The sequence below is a fragment of the Leopardus geoffroyi genome, chromosome C2 (genome assembly GCF_018350155.1).
Source record: "Leopardus geoffroyi isolate Oge1 chromosome C2, O.geoffroyi_Oge1_pat1.0, whole genome shotgun sequence".
NCBI classification, from domain to species: Eukaryota; Metazoa; Chordata; class Mammalia; order Carnivora; family Felidae; genus Leopardus; species Leopardus geoffroyi.
This window is the reverse complement of record NC_059333.1, coordinates 158,606,493-158,623,200: the sequence shown is the minus strand read 5'-3', so window position 1 is coordinate 158,623,200 and position 16,708 is coordinate 158,606,493. Positions and strand designations below refer to the sequence as shown.

Below are 16,708 nucleotides of genomic sequence, written 5' to 3'. Positions count from 1 at the left end.
TTAGACCTGGTTCTTAGATCTTCTGTGTTGACCAAAAAGGTAAATAACTTAGAACCAAATTCTTGACTGAACCAAAAAACTATCACATATTTTCCTTTTAGACCTGGTTCTTAGATCTTCTGTGTTGACCAAAAAGGTAAATAACTTAGAACCAAATTCTTGACTGAACCAAAAAACTATCACATATTTTCCTTTTAGACCTGGTTCTTAGATTTTCTGTGTTGACCAAAAAGGTAAATAACTTAGATATCTATCTCAAAACCATCAGTGCACAAGAAAGATGCATACCTAAAGAAGGCCCATCTCTTTGAACAGCATCTTTGGAGTTGTTAACGTGTTTATTAAATGCTATCAGCTTGTTCGTTTTAAGTCTCAGGTCAAATCCTTTCTCAATTTAAATGTTACCAAAATTTGTAAATGCATACAAACACAAGTATATACATACATATGAATATGTATGTGTATATACACACACACACACATATGTGTAGAAATGTGTTTGTGTATATATGAAAATATTTATGCATAAAAATATATAAAATATATATTACAAAATATAAAGTAGAGATAAACATTTACATCCTAGGGCAGGTGTAATGATCTGCTTTTAGCATGCAATTAGAAGTTATATCAACCAACCTTTTCAAAACTATCTGCAGCATCTGTGTAGAAGTTCCAGGACTCTGAATACTACTAGCATTAGATACCAGGAAGATTTCAATAGCTAAAAGCATTTCAATCTCAGATAAATAAGAAGGAATCAGTAGAAGTTTTCGGTATAAATTTCCCTCCAATGGTGGATAGCAACCCAATGAAAGAGCTCCTGGAAATCAAATAACAGATCAAACTTTATTAAACCCCAACAAGTGAAAAACTAGATTTCCAAAATATCCACAGGTGATAATTACTTACATCATAGAATGATTCTTCACATTAGTAGGTTTATTATACAAATTATATGGTGGTGAGCTTATCCTAATACATGGGAAGTTATTCTTTGTAAAATACTTTTGAAACATTAAATATGAAGTAAAAATATATATATTTAAAAAACTCTCCTAAAAATGACTTTTGAGCCTCATCGTGGTAAGTGACCATTTATTTCAAGCCATAGTCAATCAATACAACATAATTATAGAATAACTAAAAAACCAGAATAGCGACTTGGGTTTTATTTTAATGGGATCTGGTCTAATAGGAGCTACACAGATTTGTAATTATTGCCTATCTTGAATTATGAATCCAAAATGTAGAAAAAAAGAAATTATAATTTGAAGATTTTGTCATATATATTATACTATTTTTTAGCATTTATACTGCTGTTATAGTTTGTATAATAAACATTTACTGTTCTAACCACAAGAGACTCTTAACAATAAGAGAACAAACTGGGGGCGCCTGGGTGGCGCAGTCGGTTAAGCGTCCGACTTCAGCCAGGTCACGATCTCGCGGTCCGTGAGTTCGAGCCCCGCGTCGGGCTCTGGGCTGATGGCTCAGAGCCTGGAGCCTGTTTCCGATTCTGTGTCTCCCTGTCTCTCTGCCCCTCCCCCGTTCATGCTCTGTTTCTCTCTGTCCCCAAAATAAATAAACGTTGAAAAAAAAAAAAAAAAAAAAAAAAAAAAAAAAAGAGAACAAACTGAGGGATAATGGAGGGAGGTGAGTGGGTGATGGGCATTAAGGAGAGCACTTGTTGGGATGAGCACTGGGTGTTGTATGTAAGTGACGAATCACTAAATTCTACTCCTGAAACCAATACTGCATTGTATGTTAACTAAAATTTAAATTAAAATAAATAAATTAATAAAATAAAAATGGAAAAAACACATGTACTGTTCCTACTCTATGTCTGGCATTGAGCTTAGCATATTTAGATATGAAAATAAAATACATATCTTAAAATATGTATCTTTCCTGTAGATGGTCAATGTGTTGTAGCTATACTCACCAAGTAATGTTCTAAAAAGTTTACTTTTCAAGAAAAGAGATTTAACTTTTAAACTGTTTAGGTGCTTATTACAAATGATCTATATGGAAAACCCCTGAAGTCTTGGGGTATCCAAACTGTATATAAACAATATTATACTGTCATATTTCACTGAAACCAATTTAAATCTGTATGTAAAATTTGTTTAAAATGTTGTGTTAAGATAAGTTTCTTTAGGGGCACCTGGGTGGCTCAGTTGATTAAGCGTCCAACTTTGGCTCAAGTCATGATCTCAAGGTTCGGGCTTTTGAGCCCGCACCAGGCTCTGTGCTAACAGCTCAGAGCCTGGATCCTGCTTCGGATTCTGGGTCTCCCTCTCTCTGTGCCCCTTCCCCAGTCACACTGGAGGTCTCTCTCTCAGTGTCTCTCTCTCTCTCTCTCTCTCTTTCTGTGTCTCTGTCTCAAAAATGAGTAAATATTAAAAAAAAAAAGTAAGTTTCTTCAAGAAATCTAATGTGGATGATGACTGCTAATCTTTGGGGGCCTACTGTGTGCCAGGTACCTGTGTTAAACATAAACACATAAGTTTTCCCTCATTTTAACTGACAGTACTACCTTTGAAATCAGGTATACTGACTCCTACATTAGGTGAAGGGCTCTGGCAATCACCCCAGCCTCTGACTCCAGATCTCGGATTCCTAACTACTAGGTAGTTTCACTCCCTAGGTCGCTTGCAGGATTAACATACTATTGACTCATTAACTTTCTGACTATTGATAGGTATAATTTACATACATTCTTGTTTTACTTTGCTGACCGGAAGAGGAAAACAAAAAATAACAAACTGAGTAGAAATTTACCAACATTATTTTTCCTCTAAAAGCAAATATGAAAAGAAAAATATTCCTATTCAGTTTTAGGGGAGGGAAACATACTGGAAAGACGCACTAACATCTCCCCTTCCTGACTTTTTGGCTGAGAGAAAATCAGTATTTTTAGGACTAGGGAGAACAAATCAGGAGCATCAAGAAGGCAATTTTACTGTCCCTGGACAGTTTCTTTATGATTAGTTTGAAAATAAAAGCAGAGCCAAGCCATTAAGAAAGTGAAAGACAACTGACAGACTGGAAAAAAAATATATTTGAAATTCATGTATCTGACATGGGACTTGCATCCAGAGTGTGTGTGTGTGTGTGTGTGTGTGGTGTGTGTGTGTGTTGTGTGTGTGTATATGTACATATATGTATATATATGTATATTATGTGCATGTATTCTTACAACTCAATAATAAAAAAAACAATTAAAAAATGTGCAAAGAAAAAAATGGGTAAAGGATTTAACAGACATTTATCCAGAGAAAATATACAAATGGCTAATAAGTACTTGAAAAAGTCACTAGGATCATGCAAATCAAAACCACAATGAGATACCACTTTATATCCATAGGAAGTCTAAAATAAAAAACACAGTGTAACAAGTGTTGGTGAGGATGTGAGGAAACTGGAAATCTCAAATTTGGGTAGTGGGTATATAAATACAAAATGATACTGCATCTTTGGAAAAGCAGATTTGGCAGTTTCCTAAAATGCTAAAAACAGATTTTTTTTTTTTATTTAAAAAAAAATTTTTTTTTTTCAACGTTTTTTATTTATTTTTGGGACAGAGAGAGACAGAGCATGAACGGGGGAGGGGCAGAGAGAGAGGGAGACACAGAATCGGAAACAGGCTCCAGGCTCCGAGCCATCAGCCCAGAGCCCGACGCGGGGCTCGAACTCACGGACCGCGAGATCGTGACCTGGCTGAAGTCGGACGCTTAACCGACTGCGCCACCCAGGCGCCCCAAAAACAGATTTATATGAGCCAGCCACTTTGATCCCAAGAGAAATAAAAATATATGTCCACACAAAAACTTGTATGTGAATACAGCAGTGTTATTCATAATAACTAAAAACTAGAAACAACTCAAATGTCCATCAAAGGATGGATGGATAATCCCATACAATGGAATATTATTCAGCAATAAAAAGGAATGAAGTATTGATACACGCTATAACAGGATGAGCCTTGAAAATATTACACTAATTACATGAAGCTAGTCATAAAAAACTACATATTGAAGGATTTTATTTATGTGAAATGCCCCAAATATGCAAATCTACAGAAACAGAGTCAATTAGTTGTTGTCTGGTCAGCAGGAGGCATCCAGGGAATGCTAATGTGTTTCCTTTTTGGAGGTGCTGAAGATGTTCTAAAATTAGATTGTGGTGTTGGCTACACAATTCTGTGAATATAATAAACACTAATGCATTGCCTAAATGGCTGAAATTTATGGTATGTGAAATTATTTCAGTAAAGCTATACAAAATATTTTTTAAAAAAGCAAAACAAAGGCGTTGGCACCACAGTCTTAACAAGTGCCTCGATGAAAAAGCCATCAGCCTAAAATCCAGTACTACTGGACCAATTATAACGCTTTTCTAGACTGTTAACTATGTGTGAAGATAAACCTAGAGAGTTCCAATGATATCTGAAATGTCAGCATTGTCAGGTAATAAGATGCTTTTGAAGACTGACTGGTGAATATACATTACTCTTTTCATTTTATAACTCAGGCACATTAAAAATACCAAAAATACTCTTAGCCCTATACCTAACCTGCATAAGTCCCAGTAGTTCACTGCATATGAAATTAGGCATAGATGTATTTAAATTATTATTACCATTTTTAATTTGAGACAGAGAGAGAGAGCATGAGTTGGGGAGACAGACACGGGGGGGGGGGAGGGAGGGAGAGATTGAGAGAGAGAGAGAGAGAGAGAGAGAGAGAGAGAATCCCAAGCAGGCTCCACACTCAGTGTGATTGCACGAACTATGAATACCTTAAGACCACTGTAAATGGGTGAACTGAATTTGAATTATATCTCAATAAAATTGTTAATAAAAATTTTTACAAATGATTAAGTTTAGCTACTTTAAAACAGAATTTTATTTCCAACTAAGAAACAGAGATTCATAGAAATCTCATCTAAGTGTTTCCAAGTTTATGTTTTGTTCCTTTGGCAGAGAAACATCTTCTATGGCATGGTCCCCAAATCGCACAATTATTTTGAAAATAAATAACCCCACTGATTCTAAAAACTAAAATAAAGAAGTTACAGCAAAAAGTAGTATATATATACTTTGTGTGTGTGATTTCTAGTAATCTGCAGGGAAATAGTATAAGGAGTTGAAACATAAGTTGAAATGAGGTGTTTATGAATAAACACATCTACGTTTCCTCTGAATTTCTGATCATTTTAAAAAATTGTTTTTAATTTTATTTATTTATTTTGAGAGGGGGGAGGCAGAGAGAGAGAGAGAGAGAGAGAGAGAGAATCCCAAGCAGGCTCCATGCTGTCAGCACAGAGACCAATGTGGGGCTTGGTCCCTCAAAACGTAAGATCATGACCCAAGCTGAATCAAGAGTCAGGCGCTTAACTCACTGAGCCACCCAGGTGCCCCTAAAAAAATTCTGCTTTTAAAACTTCTTTTGATTGTAACCTACAATAAGAGGTACATTTTACATATTGACCTGGTACACATATATGGATATATGTAACTGAAATGAAAATTTTATCAAATAATACTTCATCTTACCACCTGTAATGTACGCTAATGTTTTCTTTCCTATTTCATTGGGGAAAAGTTACCACCTGCTAAACAGCTGGTAGTGTGAAAAACACTCCCAAGTTCAGAGAGGTTTCTGGGCTGGCAGGGGTGGCTGGGATGTTTGGCAAATCTGGCACAGCGGTGACATGCAGTAGGCACTCGAATGTTTGTTATATACGTGGCAGTGATAGAAACGTAAATTTAGGACAAACTACTGCAGGAAGGCAGAAGTGTTTTCTGGATCTCGACTCTACATGAAATTACTTCCAATTCAAATACCTATGAGGTGGCTGGGACTAGAGAAAGCATTAGTTTTCCAGGCTTATTGGTTAGAGAGAAACAACTGTAAATAGATTAATAAAGTTCTTTTACTAGGAACCACGTGAAAAACCTATGTGTCATGTTCATTGTAATGGCAGCCTCTGTACTTCTTATGTGGCCTGCTATAAAATATTCTAACTTATGAATTATAAAGATCAGGGATATAGCAGGGATGAATAAAATATATAAATATTCCTATTGTTTTACTCCTATATATTTATAAGCTATGTCAACTGGTTTAAATTCTTTCATTTATTTCCTTTGTGCACCCTCAAGTGGGCATACTAATGTGCAAAGAAATAAAGATATAGTAATTAGAAACGAGAAAGAACACGTTTCAAAAGAGAGAACAAATCTGTGTACACCATTATCTTTGACTGTGTATCAACTGCTCCTTTTACATATTTAAATGCCTAGTCATAGACACTATGCAAGGATTCTTGGTTAGGAAATCGAAGTCAAAACCAAGATTTCAAATATAAATTTTTAAAATGCAACTTACTTTTGTAGTGGGTTCTGGCTTTGAGCCATAAACAACTCCTTCCCAAAGAAGTAATCAATCGTCTAAGAAAGGAGAGCTCAATAGGGATGTTCTTTGAAATCATGAAGTCTGCCACGGAGGATGACATACCAAGACTGTTGCTTTCTATACAGGCATCTAGAAGTTTATTAAAAAGAAGGCTGTACTGTGAGACCTCCACAGTTTCTGGAAAACAAAAAGGATATGATGAAATCAATCTATCTCAGTCTCTCAATCCTCCCTCTCTCACTGCTTTTCTTCTCCCTTTGCTCCTGTTGGGATTTTCCTACCCACTATGGGAGTCACAGTCGCTAAAATGCAATCGTATATTCTCTAAGAAACAAGCATTCAACAAAAGAAACCTCCTTCATTTACTTTGGAACAAAGAGTAAGAAAGGAACCTTGTAACAATGTGGGTGAAACCAGAGGGTATTATGCTAAGTGAAGTAAGTCAGGCAGAGACAGATACCTGTTTTCACTCATATGTGGAATTTGAGACACTTAAGACCATGGGGGAACAGTAGAGAAAAAAAAGTTACAAACAGAGAGGGAGGCAAACCATAAGAGACTCTCAAATACAGAGAACAAACTGAGGGTGGATGGGGAGGTGGGGGCAGGGGACAATGGACGATGGGCACTGAGGAAGTAACTTGTTGGGATGAGCACTGGATGTTGTGTGTAAGTGATGAATCACGAGAATCTACTCCTGATGCCAAGAGCACACTGTATACATGTATGTTAGCGAAGCTGACAATAAATTATGCTTAAAAAAAAAAAAAAGGAAGCTCGACAACTATCGCAGAGGCTACATTAACACCGCTGTCTGTGATTCCACCTGCGACTGCATCTGCTCTCCCAAATGAATGACTTGCACAGTTCTGTTTGCACTGTCTACAGTTCAGACCTCAGACTTAATTCCCCATGACTAAAAATAAACCACCGCCTCTAATATTCTCTCTCAAATTAAAAACAAATCCTTTATTAGGTATTTATCGTTCTTTCAATTCCTCACTTAGAAGAAAGTGAAGTCACCTTGGAGACTGTGAAATCTTTTATTCCCTGTATTGTCAGTTCAATCTATGACCTAGATTTTGGTCTTTATCACTTCATCTGTAGCATCCTTTAGTGATCCAGGCCTAAGCAAGAAGTTAATCTCCTTACCTTTTAGTCTCTTCCTAAACATCTCCACCAATGGAACTTTCCTACAACATGTACTCTGATAAAGCACTGTGGGAGGCCCTCAGGTTAACATTCTCATGAAGTGGCAACTTGCCACTCTGAAACCATTACTCAGGTTCATTTTGATTCAAAGCTTTTGCTCATGTTTTCCTTAACATGGACCCCCTCTGGTCTATATAAAACTTGAGTGTCAGGATTCGAGAACACTACCTACTATTGTCCACATTAATATTCCCTTTCTTTTTTTTTTTTTTTTAATTTTTTTTTTTTCAACGTTTATTTATTTTTGGGACAGAGAGAGACAGAGCATGAACGGGGGAGGGGCAGAGAGAGAGGGAGACACAGAATCGGAAACAGGCTCCAGGCTCTGAGCCATCAGCCCAGAGCCTGACGCAGGGCTCGAACTCACGGACCGCGAGATCGTGACCTGGCTGAAGTCGGACGCTTAACCGACTGCGCCACCCAGGCGCCCCAATATTCCCTTTCTTTGAACTTGTCATTTCTTCCATTTATTTCATATTTTCCTATGTTCCGAGGTAATGGAAACTAAGCTCTGTATTTAATGTTAAGTAATAAAAGAAAAAGTATTCTTCATTATTCTAATGCAATGAATTCTTTTACGACACGAAACTTGCTGGGGCATTATTGTTTGCTGCTGACCTGACACAGAGGGAAAGGGGACTGATGAAAACAGTTGAGGGAGGGAATGGCTGACAACCCAAAGGTAAGCATCTCTGCTTTTGAAAAAAAAAAACAAAAACAAAAACAACAACAACAACAAAAAAAAACAACAAAAAAGAGAAAGAAAAAAGAAAAACATATTGAATTTGCAGAGAACACATTTTACAGAAAATAATTTCATTAAAAATATATGCTGGAATATAAAACTCAACCAAAACAGGTGGAGAATGGTTTCTTATTTAAACACCAGACGGACATCAGAATTGAGGCTCTTAAAAAACATACCTTGAGAATTTTGAAAACCTGGTAGATTTTGCAAAACTTCAAATGTCTGTCTATAAAGGCTCTTGGCTAAGATTTCATGTGCAATTGTACAGAGCAGATTATGTCGATTGAGTACATCCAGTCTATCACAAGGCCACAGTGGTGTATTGATGATCCATTCTGATTCTTCCAAAAAGAAAAAAAGTACTAATACTTTATACTATGTAAATTACACTTAAGAGTATAATTACAACTAATGTTTTCAAATATGTTTTGTTAAGTATCAAAATTTAAGTATGTGTATTCAGAAAAGATAACAGTAACTCAAATTTATTAGAAACAACTTGTATAGTAATGGTCACTATCCTAAGGGGATACAAACGAATGAGTACTTTGTTATACTTATTTTTTAATTTTTCATTTTTCTAAGTGTACTAACTCAGTTTTTAACTCTAAGGTTAATGTTTATTTTTACATGACAAAAATGTTTCTTTTGTAGTAAATTATTTGTTATAATGTAAAATATTTGTGTGGACAAGTTTAACAATTTTATAATAAAGAATACATAAATTAATTAGTTTTTGGCATTTTGGGGAACAGCTTCCCCCCCTATTTCTTACATAATTTTACTACAAGATAGTTGATATGTGCACAATATATAATGTATGTAAGTTATAAAAGCAAAATAACAAACTTTTATGCATGCTTCACACAGCTTAAAAAAAAGAGAATATTACCTATAATGCTGAAGTTCCTTAATTTCTGCCTTGATTTGCACATTGAGAAAAACAATAGGAGACTATCATACAGAACACTGAGGTACTAAAACATTAGAAATGTCAGTATTTTATCATTTGCCTAATTCTCTCAATCATCATACACCAGATACATAAACGAAACATTGTTATCACACTTAAATCATATTTCCCTGTTTTTTAACTGTACTAAGTATAGGAGTCACGTTTTCTTTTCCTTTGGGGGCCTTCCCAGCACAGTGAATACAAAAAGTATTGAAGGGAGATTTGGTAATTCATGTATAGAAATGCCAAAATAAAGGCTTAATTATCCAGTATAACTTTAAAATTTTTTTTTTCAACGTTTATTTATTTTTGGGACAGAGAGAGACAGAGCATGAACGGGGGAGGGGCAGAGAGAGAGGGAGACACAGAATCGGAAACAGGCTCCAGGCTCTGAGCCATCAGCCCAGAGCCTGACGCGGGGCTCGAACTCACGGACCGCGAGATCGTGACCTGGCTGAAGTCGGACGCTTAACCGACTGCGCCACCCAGGCGCCCCTATCCAGTATAACTTTAAAACAGGAGCTAGTTTTAAATTAGTAGAGTCCATCTGACAGACTGATTGACTGACTGAATTGCCTTATGCTATGTGTTAGGCAATGTTTTACAAATATTGGTGCTTTATGAATCTTAGCTCATTTAAACAGATATTTCCATTAATTTACTTCCAAATCTGCTTAAACTTTACTTTATAGAGAAATTTAAATGAACTTGTTATCTTTTGAAAGACTGCATAAATCATTGGTTAAGCATAATTCCCATTTTCCCCCATAATTCCCCAAAGTAAAACCGCTAAATCACCATTCCTTATAAACTGAATTTTATTTCTATCAAATAAGTTCAATTGTTTTTTGTTAATGATACATCTGGTAGATATGTCACACTTACAAAAAGTAGACTATGTGGACCCTTCTCAACAATTGCACTGTTCTTTAGTACTCATTTTCTATTGTTAAGGTAGAATAATGGTCACAGTTTTTGAAAGAATAGATGGTATTTTAGGAGCTTCATTTTGAAATCTTACCAAATTGTGTAGCTACATTAAAAACTGAATAAGCTGGTCATTTTATGTACTAAAGTTAACTGAAACTGGTAATTTCAGTTATTTAGACTTTTAACTAATCCACCCCATTCACAACTCTATCAGCATAAACACTTTTGAGAAATTTTGTAAGACCTCTTATGAGAATTAAATTTTCAAAAACAAAAACCAGTTTACTAGTGTACTTTAATACTAGTTTTATGGTGATAGAAGTCCTTATTGCATTAACCCTCATGTTTTTCACTCTTCGACAGTTGGGAATATTTTCCATTTGCCTAAAAAGTCTGAGTCAAATGCAAGCAAATTTTCTATAATAGCCATTCTTTATCCACTTACCTTCCAACATATGCATGTTCAGTCATTTGACTCATGCAAGATTTTGAATACAAGGCACTGAGAATATAAAGACTATTAATATGAAGATGGTCTGCAGTGAATGAATTTCCAGGCTAGTCAGTGAGACTATCAAATAACTATCCTTGACTACCATAGTGAATGCTACATATACCATAAAGAATATCTAAAGATACCTTTCTCCTTTTAATATATACATTTAACATAATCCCAAATTTCCTTACAGAACTGTATGAAAAACTCAATAGCTGAAATTCATCTAAAAGAATAAGCACTTGAGAATGTGAACAATAATTTGGAAAAGAGGAGTGAAAGTCGTGTTGCCTAAATAGATATTACAGATATTCTAAAGCTACATTAACTAAAAAGAGTTTGGTGCTACCATAGAAACAGATCCCTGGGAGAGAAGACAAGTATAGAAACACACCTAAGCAGATACAAGATTCTAATAAATGATAAAAGTGGCATTTTAAATAAGTGAGTAAAGGGTGAGTTGGGACATTTTGGGGAAATAAATACAATTTTGTTCCCATTTCATATCAAAATTTAAAACTAGTAATGAATGAAAAAACTTGAAGAACATGGGTAAATATATAATTTTGAGATAGCTAAGGAGTGCCTAAACCATGATACAAAGCAAAAAGTCATGGGAATAAAGGTATAGCAAAGGAATATAGTCAATGGTATTGTAATAGTGTTGTATGGTGACAGACGTATAGCTGTGGTGAACATAAGCATAATGTATAGAGATGTTGAGTCACTATGTCACTATGTCGTACACTTGAAACTAATGTAACATTGGTGTCAGGTATACTAAAAAAAAAAATATTAAAAAAATAAAAAGCTATACTAAAAAGAGAACACTAAAAAAATAAAAACAGTTTATGTTAGGTAGAAAAAATGTCAGGTGGACAACAGAAGAAAAACAAAAATGCAAAAAAAATCATAAAGTTAAAGGAAAATGAAAAGCTGAGAAAAATATGTGCAAATATCCAACAGATGAAGGACTAATATCTTTAATATGTAAGACTATCATAATACAAAGGGACATAATTTACAGTATAATATTTTCTAAGTGTGATATATACATCATTGATGATAAGTACCTGAACTGATTTTTAGATCACATTATAATGTTAATAACCTATTTGATTGTGTACTATAAAAACTGTAACAATAAAAGAGTGCATCAAGTATAAAAACCACATTAAACAGGCAATTTCAGAAATACTGTTCAGGATGAGGCCAAGCTGGTTGATTTACTTCTAAAATAATGTTTATTTAAAAAAATTATTTTTTAAGGTTTATTTACTTATTTCTGAGAGAGACAGAGAGAGAGAGTGAAGGAAGGGCAGAGAGAATGAATCCCAAGCAGGCTCTGCATGGTCAGCGCAAAGCCCGATGTGGGGCTGAAACTCACGAAGTGTGAGATCATGAGATCATGACCCGAGCTGAAACCAAGAGTCGGATGCTTAACTAACTGAGCCGCCCAGGTGCCCCTAAAATAATGTTTATTTAAAAAATATAAACAATCACAGAGGTGCCTGTGTGGCTCAGTTGGTTAAGCGTCAGACTTAGGCTCAGGTCATGATCTTGCAGTCTGGAAGTTCCAGCTCCCTGTTGGACTCTGCACTGACAGCTCAGAGCCTGGAGCCTACTTGGCATTCTGTGTATCCCTTTCTCTCTTCCCCTCCCCTGCTTGCATTCTGTCTCTCTCTCTCTCTCAAAAATAAACATTATATATATATATATATATATATATATATATATATATATATGTATGTATATATGTATATGTATGTATATATATATACATTCATATATATATGTATGTATATATGTATGTATATGTATATGTATATGTATATGTATATATATATATATATACACACACACACACACACAATCACTACAAAAAATTAAAACAGAGAAGTATAAAGAAGAAATTAACAAAAATTGAATATCCCATCACTGAAAATGACCAGTGTTCACATTTGGTGAAAATTACCTGGGAAAGAAGTGTTAATGACCTAAATAATGGCTATGCCTACATAAGTAGTTATAAGTGAAACTGCTGTATGAAAACAGAGATTAAACATGGCCTGGCCTAACATAACATTGCTCTGAACAGAGCTATCCACTGATTGAAAATAAAGATGATGCAGTTTTTAAATATTAACATTGTTTATATGCTTATATTAGTACTGCAGTGGCAGTCACTGGTCTAGGTGTTCAAGCTAAACTTTATGCTAAATTTCCTACATAAAAAAGGGTAACACTTTCCTAAATAAACAAAAAAACACACACACATCTATGCTTTAAACAAGTCTAGCCTAAAACAATATAGATGGACCTTGAGAGCATTAGGCAAAGTGAAGTAAGTGAAATACAGAAAGAGACACACTGCATGATCTCACTGGTATGTGAAATCTTAGAATCATAGAAAAAGAGATTGGATTTGTGGTTACCAGAGGTGGGGGTGGGGGTGGGGAAATGGATGAAGGTGGTCAAAAGGCACAAACTTCCAGTTGTAAGGAATACTGGAGATGTAATGTACAATAACACGGTGACTATAGTTAACATTGCTGTATGACATCTAGGAAAGTTGTTGAGAGTAGATCCTAAGAGTTCTCATCACAAGGGAAAAAATGTATTTTTCTTTTTTTTTTCTATCTATAGGAGATGATGGATGTTAACTATATTTATTGTGCCAATCACAATTCACAACATATGTCATTATGCTATACTCCTTAAACTTACACAGTGCTGTATGTCAATTATATCTCAATAAAACTAGAAAAAAAAATCTAAAAGAAAAACATCTCCAGCCATTTCCTCCCTAGGAAGGTACAAAGAGAGTTAAATGTAGAAAATCCATAAATAATACATAATAAAAATGGTAATGCTTGTAGCACTGGTTAACAAACTAGGGGAGTGACTTGAGGAAGTGTGGTTTAGGGATACAGGGGAGGTGTGAGAAATGCCCACACAAGAGAGCTATAGGGTAGTGGTCTTCAAAGTGAGGTCCTAGACTAGCATCATCATCAGTAACCTCTGAGAACTTGTAAGAAATGCAAATTCCCAGGACCCATCCCAGATTTAATGAATCAGAAAATCTGGGTATGGACCAAGCAATCTGTGTTTTAACAATCTTTCAGGGTGTTCTGATGGCCAACTTTGAGAACTACTGTCTCAGATTTATAAAAACAAGATCAGAATCACGACTTTGCTCAGGTGGCTGACTAGGTCAGATCCAGGTCTGTTTCTGTGGTTTGTGCTTCCTCCCTGGTTGCAATTTTACAAAGTCCATTTAAATGAAAGATTAGGGAAATAACAGTGGTATAAGGTTTTAATATATGGACTCTGCAATCAGACCTAGATTGGAATTGCTGTGTGATCTTCTCTGTGCCTCAGCGCCTTCATCTTGGGATACTATCATCTACTTAACAGGGTTAGTGTTGATTAAATGAGATGACACAAGTAACACACTTAGCACAATGCTTGGTATATAGCAAATAATTACATTATTATTAAATCAATAATGAAGAGATATATTAAAATTTGAAAACAGACCAAGAGGGGCGCCTGGGTGGCTCAGTCAGTTAAACGTCTGACTTCGGCTCAGGTCATGATCTCGCAGTTTGTGAGTTCGAGCCCCGCGTCGGGCTCTGTGCTGACAGCTCAGAGCCTGGAGCCTGCTTCGGATTCTGTGTCTCCCTCTCTCTGACCCTCCCCCACTGTGCTCTGTCTCTATCAAAAAATAAATAAATGTAAAAAGAAAAAAAATTAAAAAAAAAAGAAAACAGACCAAGAACATGAATAATCCACAAAAGAATAAGTAAAAATGGTAAAAAGGGGAAAGAGTTAAATTTTCTAATTAGCAATTAAATGCAAAGTAAAGCAACAAATATCACTTTTTCTCTGTCAAACTAGCAAAGAGAAAAGAAAAATAGTATTCAAAAAATAGTATTGGTGAGGGTGTTTCATAACATGCATCTTCACATGCTGGTAAGACTAATTACTACAAACTTTCTAAAGGTGTAGGGTACTTTTATATTCCACTTGCAGAGATAAGACCTGGAATGGAAAGTATTGAATGGCCAGATTAGGGATTGCATAGACTGGAAAGTACCAGTCTGTCTGACAACTAAAAACCATAATATTCGGCACTAACTCTTGGACTGTTTATATGCACCTATGACCCCTAAAAGGACAATGTCTTTACAGAAGAGATACCTATGTAATAGTTCTCTAGGATTTTCTTACAAAGGGAGGGTTTCTAATAAACTCAAGATAACTTGATGCAAATCTGAATGGGAATAAGGGCAAATCTACCAACATTTACCAAAAAGCTTTAAACTGCCTTATCCTTTAACCCAGCAATTGTCAGAATTTATCCTAAGGATGTAATATTAGCAGGAATGTTTAGCATGGATTATTATTTATGATGGACATCTGGAAACAAGCTAGATGAAGAAATGTGGGTCTATGGATATATTTATGTATCTACATTTATACACTTATATGTATTTTTTTGTAAGATGGAAAACTAAGCATCCCATTAAGTGACGTTATAGAAGAACATTCCTTTACACAGAAGATGTCCACAGAAAGACTGTTCCCTAGGGGCGCCTCGGTGGCTCAGTCGGTTAAGCGTCTGACTTCAGCTCAGGTCATGGTCTCGCGGTCCGTGAGTTCGAGCCCCATGTCGGGCTCTGTGCTGACAGCTCAGAGCCTGGAGCCTGTTTTGGATTCTGTGTCTCCCTCTCTCTCTCTGACCCTCCCCCGTTCATGCTCTATCTCTCTCTGTCTCAAAAATAAATAAAAGTTAAAAAAAAATTAAAAAAAAAAAAAAAGACTGTTCCCTGAACAAAACAATGCAAGGTACAAAAGGAGTCTGTGTAGTAACGTTAAAGTGGTTAACAGTCATTTCTGGGTGGACTGAATAAGGAATTTTTATCATCAGTTTTTCTTATCTACCTTTTCCTGCTGGTTGCTAATGAACATGTGTTACTTATGTTGAGGCAATAAAATTTATTTTAAAGTTCAAAGGCAGCTTCTCAATAAATGGCATAACTTTTTACAAAATGTATATTCTAGGGAGTTAGGACACTTATTTTTCAGCCTCTAAGCCATGATTATAAATTATGGTTTAAAGGCTTTTTTTTTTTTACTCTGGTAAGGGGAGAAGGCAGGAATTTATTGTTCATTTGCCAAGATACAAGCTACTAGTGCTGAGAGTTTTAAATGTCAAACTGAAAAGCCAAAACAATAGATTTCTCATCATAAAGTCTGCCACTAACTAAAATGAGTAAAATATTCTGCATTTCTCCAACACAAGTAATGTATAACCCTTCTATAAAAATTTTAGTAGGTAATAAGTGCACAGGTTTTCAAAAGGAAAAAATATAGAGAAATAAGATGGCAGAGGAGCAGGGGGACCCTAAACTTCCCTTGTCCCTTGAACACAGCCAGATAAATATCCAATCATTCTGAGCACCCAAGAAATCGATCTGAGGACTGAGAGAGCAAAACTGCACAACTAGAGGGAGAAAATGGCCACAAAAGGCCACATCGTGGAAGATAGGAGCTACGGAGAGTTGATTTGGGAAAGCAAAGAACTGCAGGTGCTGTGAAGGGGAGGGAGTCCTGATGATGGAGAGATGAGAGAATATAAGGAAGAGAAAGAGGGGGCGGGGGCAGTGCGGAGCGACGAGCACACGCAGGGGACTGCACAAGAAAACTCTTTCCCCAAGACCACTGACTAGGAAAAGGAGAGCAGTGGAGCACAGTCTGAAGCTTTGATGGTCTGCACCATGGTTGTGCCTTGTGGCCCCGGTGGGGAAAGACTATGAAGACCTGGGAGAGGCCAGCAAGATCTGAGGATTCCCTGGGTCACATGGGAAGAAACAGTTCCCCTGCTAGGAGTACATTTGGGAGTGGCCGCACAGCCTCTGCGGGGACAAAACAACTGGCAG

At 36.0% G+C, this 16,708-nt stretch overlaps 1 protein-coding gene across 5 annotated transcripts in view; it reads right to left on the bottom strand.

Moving 5' to 3' along the window:
* TOPAZ1 (testis and ovary specific TOPAZ 1) overlaps nucleotides 1-16,708 on the bottom strand; it is a 107,295-nt gene that overhangs the window by 6,169 nt on the left and 84,418 nt on the right. For all 5 annotated transcript variants that reach the window (XM_045436791.1, XM_045436793.1, XM_045436790.1 and 2 more), the window contains 3 exons: nucleotides 8,559-8,723; nucleotides 6,396-6,599; nucleotides 640-823 (listed from right to left, as the gene is read on the bottom strand). In XM_045436791.1, the coding sequence (XP_045292747.1) occupies nucleotides 640-823; nucleotides 6,396-6,599; nucleotides 8,559-8,723 (553 nt within the window). The remainder of the gene's footprint in view (nucleotides 1-639; nucleotides 824-6,395; nucleotides 6,600-8,558; nucleotides 8,724-16,708) is intronic.